The sequence below is a fragment of the Podarcis melisellensis genome, assembly GCF_964234715.1.
Source record: "Podarcis melisellensis genome assembly, chromosome: 4".
NCBI lineage: Eukaryota > Metazoa > Chordata > Lepidosauria > Squamata > Lacertidae > Podarcis > Podarcis melisellensis.
This window is the reverse complement of record NC_138531.1, coordinates 27,070,296-27,088,892: the sequence shown is the minus strand read 5'-3', so window position 1 is coordinate 27,088,892 and position 18,597 is coordinate 27,070,296. Positions and strand designations below refer to the sequence as shown.

At 42.4% G+C, this 18,597-nt stretch overlaps 1 protein-coding gene across 1 annotated transcript; it reads right to left on the bottom strand.

Annotated features, from left to right (window-relative positions):
- Positions 1-604: 604 nt before the first annotated feature.
- Positions 605-17,989, bottom strand: LAMP1 (lysosomal associated membrane protein 1). The gene is made up of 9 exons (XM_081908242.1): positions 17,814-17,989; positions 10,604-10,719; positions 8,292-8,505; positions 7,992-8,156; positions 5,362-5,543; positions 4,623-4,745; positions 3,684-3,753; positions 3,038-3,208; positions 605-1,577 (listed from the first exon to the last, which is right to left on the bottom strand). Exons 1-9 carry the CDS (start codon positions 17,860-17,862, stop codon positions 1,438-1,440), a joined length of 1,230 nt encoding a protein of 409 aa, XP_081764368.1. The 5' UTR covers positions 17,863-17,989; the 3' UTR covers positions 605-1,437.
- Positions 17,990-18,597: the final 608 nt, after the last annotated feature.

Here is an 18,597-nt window from a genome sequence, read left to right as displayed (position 1 = left end):
AGCTAAATGCCATGATTTACTGATATCACTATGTCTGAAATGTATCTCGGCTGCTGCTTCCTCTCCACCTTAGGGGAAGAAGCAGCAGCCAAGATACATTGCCCAGCCCCATGCTGTTGTGGCTCACATGAGCAAGAGAAGTATGGAGGCTTGATCCGTGCCCCTCTGTTGATCAAGCCCCCCCCCCCTTGCATAAGATGGGAGGGTGGGGCTTCCTTAAACTGCTCAGCTGAGGGGCAGGAAGCCTCCAACCCCACAGCTGAGTAAGCCACCATACAGCTCCGGCTTCCGCAAGCCAGAGGAGCAGGGGGAAAGCAGGTGGTAGCTTGCCGCCAGCACAGCAGGAGTGAGGTACACTGTGCTGGCAATGGCTGCCAGGCATTTACAGAACAGCCCCACTACGTATTCCCTTGTCTATAGGTACCTTGGCCACTGCAAACCCAACTGCTCTTTCATCTTCTGAAACTGCTTCTGAGCTGCTTTGGGGCACAGAGGCAGACTAGGGAAAGCAGGCAAAATTTGCTGCTTGGGTTTTGCAGTGCGCCCCTTCCACTTCTCTTTACACAAAGATGTCGCAATTGCTCAACTGGACACTGACAAAACATACAGAAAAGTCTTTATTAGCATTGTTACAGGCAATGCATCCATAACTGATCCTTGCAGTGTACAGTCCCAGCCAAGATCAAAGCAAGAATTAGCAGACTGAAGTCTATTATTGTACACATGTGCAGAAAAAGGACCTCCTTTGAACTTCAACAGAAGAGACTGAAATTCACTTTACAAAAAATAAAGTAACACCCATTTTTTTATGTAAAAAAGGGCCAGCTCCTACCAAGCTGACAGACCAAAAATATCTTAGAAGTCAGCCAAATTGTATCTCCACACCTTGCATATACCAGGCTTAGCGTTTAAAGCTTATTAATGAGACATACCTAGGTAGAGACAAAGTGGGAATTGTGTAAGTTTGATTGGTCAGTCATTACTGTAGTTACTGCACCTAAGCAGTTTAAATTCAGCACAGGGTGGTAAGTATCAGAAAAGTGGAAATTTCCCTTTGTTAGATATAATTAATCTGAATTTTAAGTGAATGAATGTGAATTAACTACATCACATCCATTTAGAGTAGTTGACATTAAAAACCATGCCAATTCAGAAAAGCATTCTTAAAACTTCAGCCTGTTTCTATGTGGGTGAATACTTAACCCATTAGCAAAATTAAACAGAATTATAGAAGTTATCCTTTGTGCATAGTTAAATGCCACGAGATGGATTTCACATTTAGTAAAAGCAGGCACTGCAAGAAACAGTTGGTAAGGAAGAGATTGTGCTCCCTCATATCAATCTATTTTGAGGGGAAGATGGGGAAATGGGGGGAATCGATGTATCTGCTTCTTGCAACTGCTGTTCTCCCACACTGGTTTAAGGAAGTGCAAATCATTAAATTGTTTGATAGCCAGCATGGCTACGTTTTCTGCCAATTAAATATGCAACCAACACTATAAGGACAAGTCCAGCAAGGGCTGCACCAACTATGATTGGGATCAACATATTGTTTTCATCCATTGGGCATTCTTCCGCTGAAAGAAAGAAAAAACAATTCTATTAAGCAGCTTTAATCCTAAAATTCTGTTAGAAAAATAGCAAGGAACCAGGCCAAACACCAAATAAGCATTCCAGGACCCAATCTATTCTACTCTTCAATGATCTGTCAGGGTATCTACATTGACTATCAGAAAGTGAATTTAAATCATTTTGCCTCCTAACTTACTGCAGGTGCCTTCCAAATACTTTTGGACTACAATTCCCATCATACCTAACCCCTAGCAGGCTCATTGCTGGGAGTTATAGCCCAAAATATCAGAATTCTAGGTTCCCATCTGCTAGAACCTTGGAGGAACAACTTCCCAAGGAATTATTATTATTACAGTAAAACAGTGCCTGTATTTATTCAAAATTAATAGAGTTTGAAGTAGCATTGTACTTTCTAAGTTTTGACAGTAGTAGTATTTCTAGTGGAAGTGCTTTCTTGCCCACCTTTGAGCACAGGTGGTGCCTGAAGTAACCATTTCAACCTTGTTACTTTGCCCTTCATATGAAATCAGGCAATTTCAAGCCTGAGAAAAAAGGTACACAATCTTACAAGCAGCATGTTTAGTTCAACTCTAGGCTCTCTAATCATGGCTATCATATTTTCTCCCAACAGTAATGGGAGACAACTCTAACTTTCTGTGGAAAGGCCATATGCACAACACCAGTCCCTCAAGCACACCAGTATAGGAACCCTCTTGCTAGCAGTTTCAGCACAATGGGATGGATGCGATGCAGAAAAGTCTGGATTGTCACAAGTCCCACCAGCCACAGCTGGTGACTGGGAGCAATGGGTTAACTGTTAGCAATATGATGCAAATTAAAATGCTCAGTAGTCAGATCAGATGGTGTCTTGGTAAACTCTCCTTGGGAATCTGAAGGGTTAATAGCCAAACATTTGTAGCATACTAATTAGCTATAAGCACAGCTGTGTACTTTTGCAGTAAGGTCAGCCCATAAGGCAGAAATATACACTTTATCAAACTACATTTTTTCTCTATGCTGTATATGGCATCTTGCTCTGTGCCAACTCCCCCCCCCTTTTGAAACTGCAAAAACGACAATCTTCCTTTGCCAACTGGGAGTCAACTTTAAATTAGTGAGGCTGCAGGAAGAAGAATGCTTATTGTGGAGTGTTCTGGTACGACAGAGTTTCCTTCTGAAACTTATTTAAGCTTCTTTTAACTACCTTCAGTGTTTGGGCAGAGCCAAGATGAGCCACCGTATAATAAAACTTACCCCTGAGGTTGTGATGAACAAATTCATCTACATTTAACTGGTTAAGTCACAGATCATGTGCTCACCCACAGTGATGTAAAGAAACAAACTTATAAATGTGTACAGGTGACACCACTGAGTATGGCCAAGCTAGATCATCAAGTTACTATTGCTCTGAAAGAATGAAGTTTTTGCACTGAACTTGTGTTTAATATGTAGTTATACAGCTTACGTGTTCCAAATGTGTTTCCTGTGATCTTGAAAGCCTGGACTTGAGCATTGAATATATTGAGAGAAGTTTCATTTGAGATCCAAATACTCTCTTCTGAAAAACACTTGTACGATTTTCCAACTGTAGCTTTGAGAGCACTCAGGCTATCGTTGTCAGCTTTAAATGTTCTTTCTGTATTAAAAAAAAGCACAGATGAGATTAAGTAGGACCACACTCGTTTGTAAAGGCACCAGCCCATTTTGCCACCATGTTTTAATAGGTGGTGTGAAGTTACTGATGAGCAGTAACAAAAGTCAGGACCCCTTTCCTGCTGTCAGTACAGCGTTGTCTTGGACAAGCTATTGCACCAAACTTTTATAGGCTATTTGATTTCCTGGGCTTGAGGACCCTGAAATCATGGTGTGGATGTCAATCAAACCAGTTGACTGTACTTCAAGGTTCGAGGCTTTATCTCTTATCTCCTTGTGAGCCTTCTGAAAGCTAAAGAATGAATAACCCTGGCATTTCAAACTGGCAATTAACACAGTTTGTGAATACTTGCATCTCTTTTTCTTTGAACTCTTCGCTATTTTGGACATTCTTTGTATCCTTCAAAATCTAAGCTGTTAAAGTCATTTTAAAAAACATATATAAATATATTACTTACTTATAGATTCAGGAGGCAGACTTGTGCTCACAGAGATACGGTGCAGAAAATACTTGTCAGTGGTTGAGTTCTTGAAAAGAAAGATAAATCGTAGTCACTTGTTGGGTTTCTTTTAAAAGGCTATCCTATGCATGCTACAGGGACACCATATCACTGGTAAAATATGCTGCAGTTGTTAATAGAGACAACATACATAGCGTATACACCTGCATATCATGACAAGCCATAATTAAAACATGGCTTATGTGCATTCACATGCTGCTGAATCACTCCTGCTTCACTCCCTTTGTTGAGCCAGGAAAAAAACCCACAAGCACTGGCAACTACAGATCAGGAACCATGGTTTAAACACTACAGAAGACACTGAAGAAGAAATGCCCTATTTTAAGAGCATGAACTCCAGATCCCACTGGAATTATTGGTGATTTTAAGATAGTGAGGCTGTTTCATAAGCTCAAATAAATAAACGGAAAAATACAAAATGCCAATCTGCTCATTCACAAAATTACAAGTCATCTAAAATTGCCATCTTATTTTTTAACAAGTGCCATTTATTTATTTACTAATTTGCACCACCTTCCTCCAGGGTGATAAACACACCAATAGTAACATAATGAAAACCTCTAAAGAAACCTTCTAAAAACAGTCTAAAGCTACTGAAGTTCTGCACATAAGCTGTTGTGCCCTGATCCATGATCTTCCCAATTACTGGTAGAAGCAGAGTTATGCTCATAAATGGAGTAATATTTGCATGGTCTATACATGTCAAACACAGCTCTGCCTGTCAATCAGAAGCAGTCAATGTGGAGTCTTCCCAACTTCACTGGCTCCAGCTAGCATGGCCAAAAGTCAGGGACGATTGGGTGGGTGGGGGGGCATAGACCAATACCATATGGAGTACATCAGCATTCTGTAAGTGTTGCATCAAACTATGCTTACCTGCTCAAAATAAAAAACCAGATCAGTGCTCCCAGAAGTCAAGTTCAGAGTAACTGTGGAATCCCCACAATGCCCAGAGAAAGTTGTATTTGCTGGAAGATTCAACAACTCCCACTTCTTAGTCTTGGAAATAGAAAAACAAAAAGTTATGACATATTTTCTTTCAAAAAAACCTCCTCACTGGAGATCAAGCAATAATGTATGCACTTTCAGTAAATTATGTGTAAACAGCTTTGGGAAGAGTGTGCAGAAACAGGAAAGCAACTTTCCTAGCAGTACTCAAGAGGGTTAAATTGACTGACGTTACTGTACAGGCTATGATCTGTATGGATATTGAAATGAGCACATTATTAAAAAGCCTTTGGTGCACAGCAGTATTACCTCGTTTTAAAATTTTAGCTATTTTTAATTGTCTTGTTTTGCTGCCCTGGGCTCCTTTTCAGTAACAATCATAGTGCCATGGGGGTGATCAGGAGAAGATCAACTTTTCCAGATTTTGCCATGTTTCTGATTAGTCTAAATTTAACTGGCAGTTGTGCAAGAGTAAGAGATCCTGGCCTAGTGTGCAGGACATAATGCACAGGTGGACAACACTAACCTCCTTGAAACACATTATTGTGTGGCTGCTGGTGGTGAAGAGCCTGGATTTAATAAGCCCCCTAGTCTGGTCTAAGGTGCATTAGCTTCCCATATATCTCTCTATGTACTGCCATGTGTAAATAATAAATATGGAAGTTACCTGGTTTTTGGTGGTGTAGGTAATATTAAGCTGCAGGCCCATAGAAGCAAGCAAACAACCAGTCAAATTGTATCGTCCAACGTCTGGAGTTTTGGGGGCTGCTGTTGGTGGTGCAGTTGGTGCCACACTTGTAGTTGTGGGAACGGCGGTTGTAGACCCTTTGTCTTCACTACAGACAGTTTCTGGAAGGCAGTGATCACAAATCATAGCATGGAAAGTAGTCAATTAACACCCAGGCAACCTTCATTTTTTCCCATTTGTCCAGTCTTTTCTCCCGCTTTGCTCCCAACTACAAAATGTGTACTTAGCCCCTTTTCGTTTTTGAAAACATATTTTAATATCCCTTGTACAACTGTGTTCTTCAAGGCAATTCATAGTTTGTTAAGCTCAAAAACAAAGACGCTTACTGATAATGCAATCGTTAAAAAGCCCAACAATATGAAACATACGATGAACACGGGAGCTAAATATTTAAGCATCAGCATGAAGCCTGCAGGGGCAAATTTACCACAAAACTCAGGAAGACAATAGCATAGGCAACAGGTGAGCCTTTTTGCAGAGCATTACATAAATGGGGTGCCACCATCAAAAAGACCCTCTCCATGGTAGCCACTCACCTTACCACATTAGGTGTGGAAATGTGGGGAAGAGCCAATGAAAACCTTAAGGCAGAAATATATGAGAAAATATACTCATTCAAGCAGCCTGACCCCAAGCCATTTAGGGCTTTAAAGGTTAAAACCAACACTTTGGATTGGGCCCAGAAAATGGGCTGAAAGCTACTGCACATGTGCAATATGATTTTATTTGCCAATCCCCATCAGTAGTCTGACCACTCTTATTTTGGACCAACTCAAGTTTCTAGATAATTTTCAAGGGCACAATGCTGTATTCCAACCAGGAGCTTTGTTGAGTCATAGTTAGGTCAACCAAAACTGATAAAAGGTGCTCCAAATCACTGGACCTCATGGGCGGGGGGGCAGCGGAGTGCTGGATCTAGAAGCACCCACAAGCTAACTTTTTGTCCTTCACATGCTTTGGACTATGATCAACTGCAGCCAATATGACTGTGCTGTAGTTGGAGGAGCCTGAGCCACAGTACAAAATATCTAGAGGACACTGGTTTGGCAATGGCTGGGCCTATGATACCGAAAGCTGCTGACTGGTAAGAGAATCAATTAGGTCACACTCTTCACCTGTCTTGGCAGAGACCATCTCATAGGGAAACACAGGCAGTTTCTGTTCTGTTCCAAACCCAGTCCTAATGCCTCACTAAGAGAGCTTGGAGCAGCTAAGCCTAGGCAAAGTTCCTGTCTCACTCAGGTGCTGTATAGTTTGGATCCACTCCCTCTCACAGTGATGAATTTACATTCTCCTGGATCCAGGCAGACAGCCCCTTCCTAACACAAGTGGTTGGTCAAACTAGTCCAGAGCCATCTCACTACCCTCAGACCTCATTAATTGAAACTCCAAGCAATAAATTGGACCAGACAGTGTTATGGAGCCCACCTAAGGCACTGCACTAAAAGTGAAAGGTGCGAGGAAACAGGCATAATCATCATCAGTCAACATTTCTTTTCAATCTCCATTTCAAAGAACACTTTGATAGGAACACCCACTCACCAGATATTAACTGTTACTTCACCCCCCCACACACAAAAGACTAGATAAATTTCCACTAAGACTCAGTGAACTCAAACACCCAGATAGTAATAGCTAAATGGCCAACAAACCTTCTCCCTTCTTTAACTCTAGGCACCATCTAGCTTCTCAGAAATGACTCCTTCACTAAATTGTTCCCTTAAAAGGTTAATAGGGTAGCCATCTCCCTCATACTACCCCCTCCACTGACATTGGCACAACAAAACACACACCCTTGCTTGAAGAAGTCATGGCTCTTGGCCTTTCTCAGCAAATTCTATCAGCTGTGAGGACTGATGTGAGTCTCATAGTAGGGATGGTGGCAGCTGGTGCTCCTGCCCCCAGCCGGGTTTTTTGTGTGGTAGCAGTGAGGAGCAGAGACCAGATGGCAAAAAAGATCTCCTGCTGTCCTACCTGTGGCACTGCTGTTCCAAATTCACCATTGTATTTTGAAGGAAGCTGTGTCTCAAACTAAACTTGGGTGCCAGGCTCCTCAGTGTGATAAACAATTTGCTTCCTGGAAATGGGCCATTTCAAAAGCCATGATAAAATTCATTCATTTGCTGCTCCATTGCCGTTCCACAAATTGCACACAGCAAAGAGGGCTCCTCCTGTTCTTCCAAAACACAATACTGTCGGAAAGACCAGTGAAAGAGAGAACTGGGAGGAAGGTTCTCCCAGTTTGCTCTTCTCTTGTCCTTTCCAACTAGGCTTCAGCTGCATTTGCCAGTAATACTTACTACTTCTCAACTTATTAACAATACCCTTCGGCTTTCTGCATGGTAAGTTGTTGGCCATTCAAATCCTATGCTACACAAAGACTGTTTTGGCTTTCCCCAATCAGGAACTCATTTTACACAAACCATTACAAAATAGCAATCTTTCAACACAAGCCCAGACCTACAGAGAAAATGAGAGTCCCTGGGGTATGACTAGTTCCAGTGGGAAGAGTTGGCATGCCATAAGCTTTTTGAAAATACAATGCTTACCTTTTCCACTGAAGGTGTTGTTTACAAGGTATGCCTCAAGCGTAACGTTGCTGAGAAGGACAGTCACATTTTTCATGCTTATTATGGTGTTGTTGCTGTGACATGTATATGTTGTCCTTAAGCCTGCTCGAATATCAGTGTCTTTGGACACATTTCTTGCTCCAGCTGCAGAAAGTGTGCAATTGTATTAGTGTGTGATGGTCTTCAGATAATTTCTCCATAAATATGGCAACCATCCTATGTACCACCAACCCAGCTACCTTCACCATACTGTACTTTGCAAAGCCTCAAAACACTTACTTTCATTTGAGTTGGGGAAAAGGCTGGCATCTGACAAGTTGTAGGTGAAAGTCAGACTCCTGACAACGTAGACATCTGCATTTCTTACAAATGCCATCTTTAATGAGTTATTGTTGCTAAATCCAATTGCAAGAACTTCTGAAGTGTCGTTTGGCTTGCCACATGTGCTCTCTGGCAGTACCACAGCATTAGAAGGAAGTGAAAAGACCTTGACCTAACAGACAAAAACAGTATTGCTGTTATAGTGAGCATCAGAACTGTTGTAAACATCAAGCAATCAAAAGTAAGTAATATGCTTCAAGGCACTCAATAACCACAAGTAGATTTTTGGGGGTGGGGGGTGGGAATACAAAGTAAACCTACGTAAGTTTTAGTGGTGCACCTTTGGGTCAGGATCAAATTGCCGTTTAATTTCTACAATGTAGGATAAGGCTTTAGAGTGAAGTGTGAGAAGGAAGGATCCCGTGCCAAGTAAAAATGTGTTTTGCTTGTTTTTTATTTATTAACTAGGCAGGTGGGGTGTGCGTTGGGGAAAGAATAATCCCTCCCTATGTTTTAGAAAGGATTTGGCACAGAGTAGGTTGGGGCTTACCACATTTCATTTCTGTCTCTATTCCTAAACCAGGCAGGCATACGTAGCAACAGAAAGTTAGCAAAACAATAGTGACAGAACCAATGGCGTACTGATTAGAATGCTGGACTAGAACAAGGGAGATTCAGGTTCAAATCCTAACACAGCTATGAAGCCGATTTTGTGACACTGTGCCAATCATTGTCTCTCAGCCTGAATTACTTTACAGGGGTATTACAAGAATAAAATGGGGCTTTAGCTTCTTGGAGGGAAGGCAGGATAAAAATTGTAAAATTTAGCCGAATCTCCTTTCCTGCAATTTCTATCCATTAGCTCCAGTTCTGCCCTCTGCCAGCTCCATTTTCTGCATATTTTTGAAAACTGCTATTGTGCCCATACCCCATACCCCATCTTCTCGTCTCAGGCTAAACATGTCCAGCTTTTTCAACCATTCCTCATAGAATTTGGTTTCCAGACTCCTCTGCACTTGGGTCATTCTTCTCGAGGCACACTCTCCTCTTTCAATGTCTTCTTTAAAATGTGATGCCCATAACAGTACACAGCTGTAGCCTGACTAGTGCAGAATGGAGTGGAACTATTACTTCTCATGGTATGATTCTGGACACAATGCTGCTACCATTGCAGCCTAAACTTTCATTGGCTTTTTTTAGTAGCTGCACTGGTGGCTCGAGTTTAATTTGTGACTAACAAACCTTTAGTTACTAAAGATACCTACTTTTCACATGTATTGCTTCAAAGCAGGTCTCCCCTATTCCTACACTTGTGGCCTTGATTTTGTAAACATAGAACTTTACAATTTCTCACTGTTCAACTTTATCTTGCTGGTTTGGGTACCACGTTTTAGCCAGTGATAATCACTTTGAATCTTGATTCCGTCTTCTTCCAAGCTTCCTGTCATCTACAGATTTGATAAGCATATCCTCTACACCCTCATCCAAGGGATTTATAAAGATGTTAAAAGGCACAGGGCCTCAGACAGATCCTTGCAGTACTTCACTCAGGACCTTCCTCTAGGTCAGGGTTTCCCAAATTTGGGTCTCCAGCTGTTTTGGACTCGATACTCATCATCCCTGACCACTAGCTAGGGATGATGGGAGTTGTAGACCAAAAACAGCTGAAGACCTAAGTCTGGGAAACTCTGTTCAAGGTTGATGGAGAGACCATTAAGGAGCACATGGTGGATACGGTTGTTTCAGCAGCTATAAAAGTGAAGTAAGCATTGTGTGCCTTATAAACAGGGCTATTTTTAATCCTATATTTGCTTCGAGGCATTATTACTGATCCCAAGGAATTGGGTTAGGACATAATTTTATGTATAACTAAATTTTATCCTCATCTCCCACCAGTAAATGATATTACAAACTTGTTTTCCATCAAGCTCTGCCTTCAGTTGACCACAAACACTTCAGGAAAGTGTCTGAGTGAGTTTTGAGCCAATTCATGCATCAATTTCATGGCGTACATTTAAAATTATTTTCCTACCATGTGGATAGGATGAACATATACACATACTAACAAATCAGAGACCAAGGTTTAACTGCTGCTCCCAATCAAATATAGAAATCCAAAATTTCTTCAAACAGACTCAACCATGAGTGCAAAATAAGCAGCTTCAGCTCTGAAAACAGCATCTTTAGGCCACACAACATAGCACCTTAAAAGTTATGTCTCTGTAAGCAGCTTTCTGGCCCACCACTCATTTAAGCTTCAGCATCCTCACCTCTTTGCTGGTTTTTGTGTTGTATTCCACTGTAAATAGCACAGAAAAATTGGCTAATATGCAGGTTTTGTTTTTCCCATCTCTTACTTCAAACGCTGAAGATGCTTGTAAAAATCCTGCAAACAGAAAACAATAAATATCAAGAAGTGCAATGCCGATAGACAGCTTTGAAGAATATGTGCAACATCCATATGTAACGATGGGCTTCACTAGGACAGATGACTTTTGTGGAAGGAGAATATGACTGCTTTTAGAAAGCCCACACTTACTCAGTACAGGCACCTCCCCACTCGCACACAATTGATTTTGGCGTCAAAGGGGGTGGGGTAGAAGGGACCCCCATGCAGCCACCAAGAACAGAACCCCCACATAAGCGAGGATTCCCCTGTAGCAACTCTAGCTCGCAACACATTTTATTGTGAAGATAATCTAAGCCATTACAGTATTATAAAACACACCATATTTAAGAACCTATTATGTATTAGTGCGTTCCAACATTCACACAAAGCATGTTCCAAAGGGATGAAAAACTCTTAAGCAACCATGAGAATGATGTAAGGAAAGTCAATTTATGCCAACCAGAATCACAACCTTTGTTTGCAAAATGGTTCATTGTATCTCCACTGGCTTTATTTGTATCTAGTCCTCTTGATAACACACTGATAAAGAGCCCTGTTGCAAAACTACCAAACATTCTTGTTAAATTTGTCATGTGAGAAACACAAGCTAACAAGTTTTATCTACATGCTAAAGAATCATTTTCATTTGAAAATATACAAAAAGTAGAAAACTCACCACATTTCCCTTTTTTATACTTTTAATTGTTTATATGAATGGGGAGTATATATTTTCATAAATACAATACCAATACTCAAGTGTACAAAACAGCTTTTTAATAACTGAGCCATGGCTTACATTGTGTGTGTACGACACACACAAAAATACTATCTAAATAATCACTCCCATTTTACTGAAAATTAAAGGAATGTAGAAATCCCCACCCCACAAAGGTGTTTGAGTATATTCTACCTCTGGCAGGGATCAGTATTTTTAAAATGTGGTCAGGCAATATTAAGTTGACCTCAGCTATCAGATGTCTTCATTAATAAGGTTCTAGTTGCTACAGTAAAGGCTGTTGCCAAAGGCAACTACAGATTACCACCTGCAGGAGCTAATGATTTACTCAAATTGCACCAACGTATGAAGATCTGCACAAAGGACAATTTTTTAAACCTCCACCTTTTTAAAACTGTGCAACTATAACATGTGTGTGTGGAAGTCTCAACAGGACCCCACCCCCTAATTTAAGCTAGAATCTTATATGCTTCCCCTCTAGACTTACACAAGTACATTGTTAGGCTTTTTCTACAACCGTGACATGTTTTGTCAGAGGGGGGGACAGGAAAGGGTTAGGGAGGAGCTAGGCCGGGGGGGACAGGGACTGGATAGCCAAACTGAACAACTCTCTGTGAAGTGAACTGAATGAATACAGGTTTGCCTAGCAATATGCAAGTGGGTTGGACTAGGTGACCCTCAGGATCCCTTCCAACTCTACAATTGCATGATTCAGGCTAAGATACCATTCAGTCAACTGTTCAACAGGCACTGAGTCTGGTATACGAAGCTTCTTGTCCTCTCTCCAACGGCCAGCCAACCAGCATGTCTTAACTTTTCTCCAGTGGATTTGACTTGAGAACAAACATCATGTACTGTGATTTTTAAGACTGGCTGTACGTTGCTGAAACTTTCCATTGCCTATGACTGATTTGTGCTTCTCTGTCCTCTCTTCCATGACAACGTGCAAGCTGTGAGACTACTGAAAAGTTATGCAGCACGTGAATTTGTTTTCAATTGCTATAGAGCCAAACCATTAATAGGTAAAATAGGTTTAATTGTCTGACAGCCTTAATACTATTGAAATAATACTTTCCCCCAGTGCTTCCCCCTTCCTTCCAAACTGTAGCGACTTTCTTCCCTCTCCAAAAACACAAACAACTATGTTGGAATACCAAGTAGTGACCTGCCAATGAAGCAGCATTGTTGGAAGACACAAAAATTGAGCAAGTTTCACAGCCTGATTATACCCCATCATTTTGTTGATTTTGTCATTTTTGAACATGCTGGAGTGGCAGCAATTCAAGCCCATTATGAAAGTGCATTCATACAAGTTTTTTCTCCCAGGAACTGCTTAATGCAGAGAGAAGGGCAAAGTCCACTGCAATGTTTTCCTCTTCTACTCAAAAATGCAGGAAGGCTGTAAGCTGTTTGTACTTCTGGATGACAAGTTTTACTGCAGTAGAATTGTGTTCCATTTGTTGTCAGAGGTCTCCTAACATTTAATATACCATGGAGGGATTCCTCTTAAATGGAAGAAAACTGCTACAGAAGTCTGCATTGCACACACACTGCTACATCTCTGAATTGTTTGAATTGTATGGCAGACTCAGAAAGAAACAAATGAGCTACACTTCCAAAACAGCATCCAACTAATAGAACATATTCTCCACAAGAGACTAGTCTAGCTTCACCAGCTTTGAGAACAGACGGTTTTACATCACTTAGTGCACAATCCAAACTCCTGATGTGCCAAACAGTTTCGCCAGCCTCTGTGGGATGGGAAGGGGCTGAGCTGGCCTAAGATCCAGGCCCCATCCCTACAATAGCTCCAGAAGCAGAATTTTGCCTGCCCTGCACCCTGGCAATGAGAGCAATAGAGCTACAGACGTTGTGGAAGCTCCGCTGCTCTATGTGTTTCTGCTGCCCAACCAGGGTTTGGATTGCTCTGCCAGCGTATTTTCAATGCCAGTTTCTTTAAAGACTTGTCATCAAATATTCATACCCTATGCAAATAATATTTTAACCAAAATACTTGCTTGGTTTTTAAAAGATATGCACCAGAACCAAGAAACACAAAGGCCTTTTTTAAAATAGATAAATCCTTTTTATTGGCCAATTCTCACAGGTTTGAAACTATCAACATTATGCAACACAGAGCTGGAACTGCTTATTAGGAAAAGGATAGCTGCTTTACAATATGCAAGCTAACAAGATGAACATATAAATCAAAAGAAGACACACCTGCCTTACTCACTCAACACCATATTAATAGGGTGCATGAGGCATTTTAAATACAGTGTGTGGACAAATGAAAATTTTAACTTGTGGGATCCATGGAAAGTTTCTTTGTATTAGCGAGCGCATTTAAGATCTGCAGGTAGGCAGGCAGCAAACTAGGGCACTAGTCTGGCTGTAGCCCCACCCGTGCATTTCACAATACTGTACTGCACTATGAGAGCATGGCTGTTCCAACCCTTTATGCAGTGGATAAGAGCAGAGACAGGAAGACTCCAGGGCAGCCTGAATCACTCTCTACTCTATGATAAGTGTGCCATGCTCAGAGTAGTAGAATGGTAGCTACATGTTTCATGCAATGAGAATCTGAACCATGGAGATACCTAGTCAACTTGAGTGAAGAGCAGCTATGTGGGAAAGTAGTTCACATTAGGATTGCACACCCCATCTTAACTTAAGAGTAAGGCTAGGCTAAGTTTCAGTGGATCATTTAATAGCAAATCCTGAAACTGAAAAGTTCATGGTTATGCAAGACAATGTATTACAGCTTCCTGCTAAATAGTTGTCCTGGCCCAGATTTCATGCTGCATCAGCTCTTCCTGAGTAAGCAATTCTATGCTACGGATAAACATAAAACACAAGTTTTAGTGGAAAGTCATTTGTAAGCTTCATGTTTTGGATTATACGTATGTGAAATGAGCTGGTACAAAGAGATGTTTCTAGTATTTATGCACCAATGTAGGTTGCTTCCTTGTGACTATGGGGCAACTGCAGATAAACGTATGGAATGAATATTACCCTTCCAATAAAGCAGCCATTTTAAAAAGGAACTCCCCCACTGCTTTTCATCTGATAAAGGCACCTCTGTCATGAGCCCTTTTAAGTTAGTGCCTTTTAGCAAGAGATTAGATGACACCAATTTGTCAGCAACTCTGTAATATATGCAAGGACTTTGGGCCAACACTGCACTAGGAAGATCCTAACTTGCATATCAAGAGTTTGGCAGCACTGCAGTGTTCAGACTTGACACACTTTTCTAAAAACACTATCTGTGCAATTTTCAAAAGCTGAATTGGTGGCCATTAATTTAAAGCAAGAAACACCTGTTATGTTTCCCAAATACAGCTTCTTAGCACCTAAACTGGACAAGTCCACTGCAGAAGGGAGTTAAAACCCTCCGACAATTATCTACATATCCAGAGCCCTCAGCCTCATTTAGGAAGGATTATCATTCCTTTTACAGCCCTTGTTTATCTCCTTTATTTGCTCCTAGTAAATCAACTAGAGTTTGGCAGTTCTGGAGAGATATCTACCAGGCCTTGCAGTTAGCTGAATTATTGTGCACATGCACAAGGATTCCTTACCATGCAAATCCATTCAAACTGCCCAAAGTTTCAAATTGTTATAGAAACCTCATCTCATGCCATAAAGCTGATTCTAGTTCAACCAACTGTAGTTGACAGCTGATCTGGAAAGTTTAAGAAAGCCAGCCATTTTCTTGTAGGCAAAGATGTACTAAGTTTATAGTTGCTTATGGAAATTTATTCCAAAATCCTGAAGTAATCAAGTTCAAGAGAAGCCACCAGTCCAAGTTACAGCTCCCACACAATTAGGTATCAGTTAACAAGTTTAATATTATATTTCACTGAGCACTCATAAGTCTTTTGAAGACATGGGCATGAATGAGAGTTCAAGAGAAGACAGCAATTGACCAAAGAGTACTAAATCATCCAACAACAAATACTCTTTCTAGGCAGTATAAGAACATGCTCTCCTGTCCTTTTAGAACCTTTGTTTTGGTGCAGAGCAGGAAACTGCAAAGTGAAACTTGAGGGAGCATCATATAAGCAAACTAAAGTTGAATTTCAGGAAAAAGCAGGTATCACACCCAGAATAAAATCCACTGATGATCAAATCCATGAATGTATCTTTAAAGAATCCAAGTTCAAAATCATTAAAAACACACACCAAGTACACATAATTAGTTTAAGTAAAATAAGTATTCATTATTTTGCAGTAAAAGGGGAGACTAGTCTCATTAGTCCCAGGTTTGTCTCTGGTTTTCCTAATCTTTGTGTTTTAATGCCTTTAAAACATTGTAAATAAACCACTCTTGAATTTGCTATATGGTATGTAGCTTTTTACTTCAAAAATGCCTCCGCTTTTTTACAACAGGCCCAAATACTTCAGCCTATAATGGCAAGGCTAACTTTAATGACAAAGGTGAGAAAATGAATCCTGGGGGAAAACACTTCAGGATATACATAGCCACCATCTACTGAGTTGGGATGGAATAAGGCAGACCAGTGATTGCAGACTAATAATCACATACAAATCCATACTGTATCAAGTCAAAGCAGCACAGCAAATATACAAATTCATGAGTCATACTTGTTCTAAATTCTATACTCTGGCCTACATTACTGGGATGCCCAGGTTTTCTCATTGACCTCATGCTATAGTGAGAAAGATTGTATGATTTACAGCCTAATCCTATGAATATTTACTTGGGGGATAAAGTCCCACTGAGTGCAAGAGAACCTGTAGAAATCTCTGCAAGATAACAGCTTCATATCACCAGTGTTATACAGCCAGTGATAAAGGTACTGAAACTAGACAATGCCACTTGGGAGAAAAAATCCACCAGAAGACAACTACTATCAGAAGAGAAGAATTTCACCTTCAGCTGGGTCACCTATTACATTCTAAGTTCCTTCACATTTGTTACATCTAGTTTACACAAAACACAAGTTTGGGAAGATGGGGAATGCCTTGCAAAACAGCAGGGATGCAGAACCTCTTTTAGATGGGAGGACACATTCCCTTCTGGGAAGCCTTCCTAAACCACATGGGTGGGGCCAGAGGTAAAAGTGGGCGGAACAACAAATGTAAATTTCACCCTTGTACAGCAGGTTGGTTTGTTCACTCTCACTCTCAAACAAGCCTTCCTATCCTCCATCCAGAGAAACAAGACGACTTATCAGAGTTTAGTCAAATACTCACAAGAAGGCTGCAAAGCAGTGCAGGTCAGCCAGAGTGGCCTCAAGGGAGCATTGCCAGTTTTGTTGGTACAATCAAGCAGAGAGGAAACTCTCAGTGCTCTCTGCACCAATATACCAACAGTGAAAGTTATCTATTTCAAATTAGCAGCATGCGAGGCCTCAAGCGCAAGAAGGCAAACAAGTTCTCTTGCTCACACCTGTCGTTGCTAGAAGAGGGCGCTTCCGCAAAAAAAAAAAAAAGTTGTTTGCAGAGCTGCTGGGGGAAAACAGAACAGAGGGACACAGGATTTGAGCAGCCTTCAAAACACAGTTGCCTTGGAAGGAGAACAATAAAGTGGCAGTATGTTTCTTAAGATATGCAGCTGCAGCCAAAAGGAATTAGGCGTCAAGGTTTAAGGTTACAAAGCCATCCACACCCTGGGTGTGCAAGCTAGGCAAAGGTTGGAGCAAAGCTACAGCAGCAACTAGTCACTGCCTCACAATACAGTGACCTGGAGGAAAAGTAGATGGTCAGCTCTTTAGATAAAGCTCCGTGATTAATAACAATAATTTTATTATTTATACCCCACCCATCTGGCTGGGTTTCCCTAGCTGGGCGACTTCCAGCACATAAGGGGAGAAGGATGGGGGACGACATGGGTTTCGGTATACAGCCAATTCACACCTGCCTAACTGAGGAGGAGAGGCAGCTCCTTTAAATGCTGAAATCCGCGTTAGCGGTTGCACTGCATTAAGTACACCGTGTCCTGCACCACCGTTTCCCACGGCGGAAAACAGTCCTCTTGCTTCTCCCTAACGCGGAGAGGCTGCTCTGCCCTCAGGGCCGCGTGGGAGGCCCGCCTGCCCTTTGGCGCAGATACCTGGCCCGCTAACTTCCCAGGTGCCGGGGGAAGGAAGCGGCGGCCCCGGCTCGGCTCCAGGGTGAGGCGCGGTGCCAGCCCAGCGCCACACGGGAGGAGGCCGCCGCCGCCTTTTTCCTCACCGCGGGGCTTCCACGCACAGGGCCTCGAGCGGAGGGCAAGGGGCGGCGGCAGGCAGGGCGCTCCTTCCCTTCTCAGGGAAGCGACGGAGACCCGCGAGAGCTGAGGCCGGGGAGAGGCCTACGAAAAGAAGCCGCCGCCGCCGCGGATACTCACCCAGCAGGGCCGCCGCCAGGAGCAACCCCCAGCTGTACCGAGGCGCCATGACAGGAGCGGGCAGAGTCAGGAGACAGAGAGAAGAACGCGAAGCTGAGCAGGGAGCGCAGACTGAGGAACGTCGGCGTCGGCAGCACCGAATAACGCCGAGAGGCGCGGTCACGTGATCGACGTAGTCGTCGCCGTCGGCCCACCCCGCCTCTCCCACCGCTTTTTTTTTTTTTAACCTCCGTCACCTGATCTTAATAAACCACGCCCGGCCTCTTTAATAAAGAATAGGGAGGGGAGCAGAGAGAGAAGACGGGTAGAACCAGAGCCGTGATCTCGCGAGAACGGAGAGAAGCAGGCCATAGGCTGAGGCCGTTGAGAGGCTTTCTCCCCCCCCCTCACGTCACCGGGCTGAACTGCTAAAAGCGAAATACAGTGGTTCCTCGGGTTACAGGTGCTTCAGGCTACAGACTCCCTCGGGTTAAGTAGTACCTCGGGTTAAGAACTTTACCTCAGGATGAGAACAGAAATCGTTTGGCGGCAGCGGGAGGCCCCATTAGCTAACGTGGTACCTCAGGTTAAGAACAGCTTCAGGTTAAGAACAGACCTCTTGAACGAATTAAGTTCTTAACCCGAGGTACCACTGTATAGGGGAAGCTCGAATCAACTATTCGAGCCCGCCGCCCATCCTGGCTGGGAATTTGTTGCGGGGAAAACGACGCTCTTCCCGTGCGTCGTCCGAGGAGGTCGGCTGGTGGCAGGAGTTTCGTTTCCTTTGGGAGGCTGCTCCGGGTTC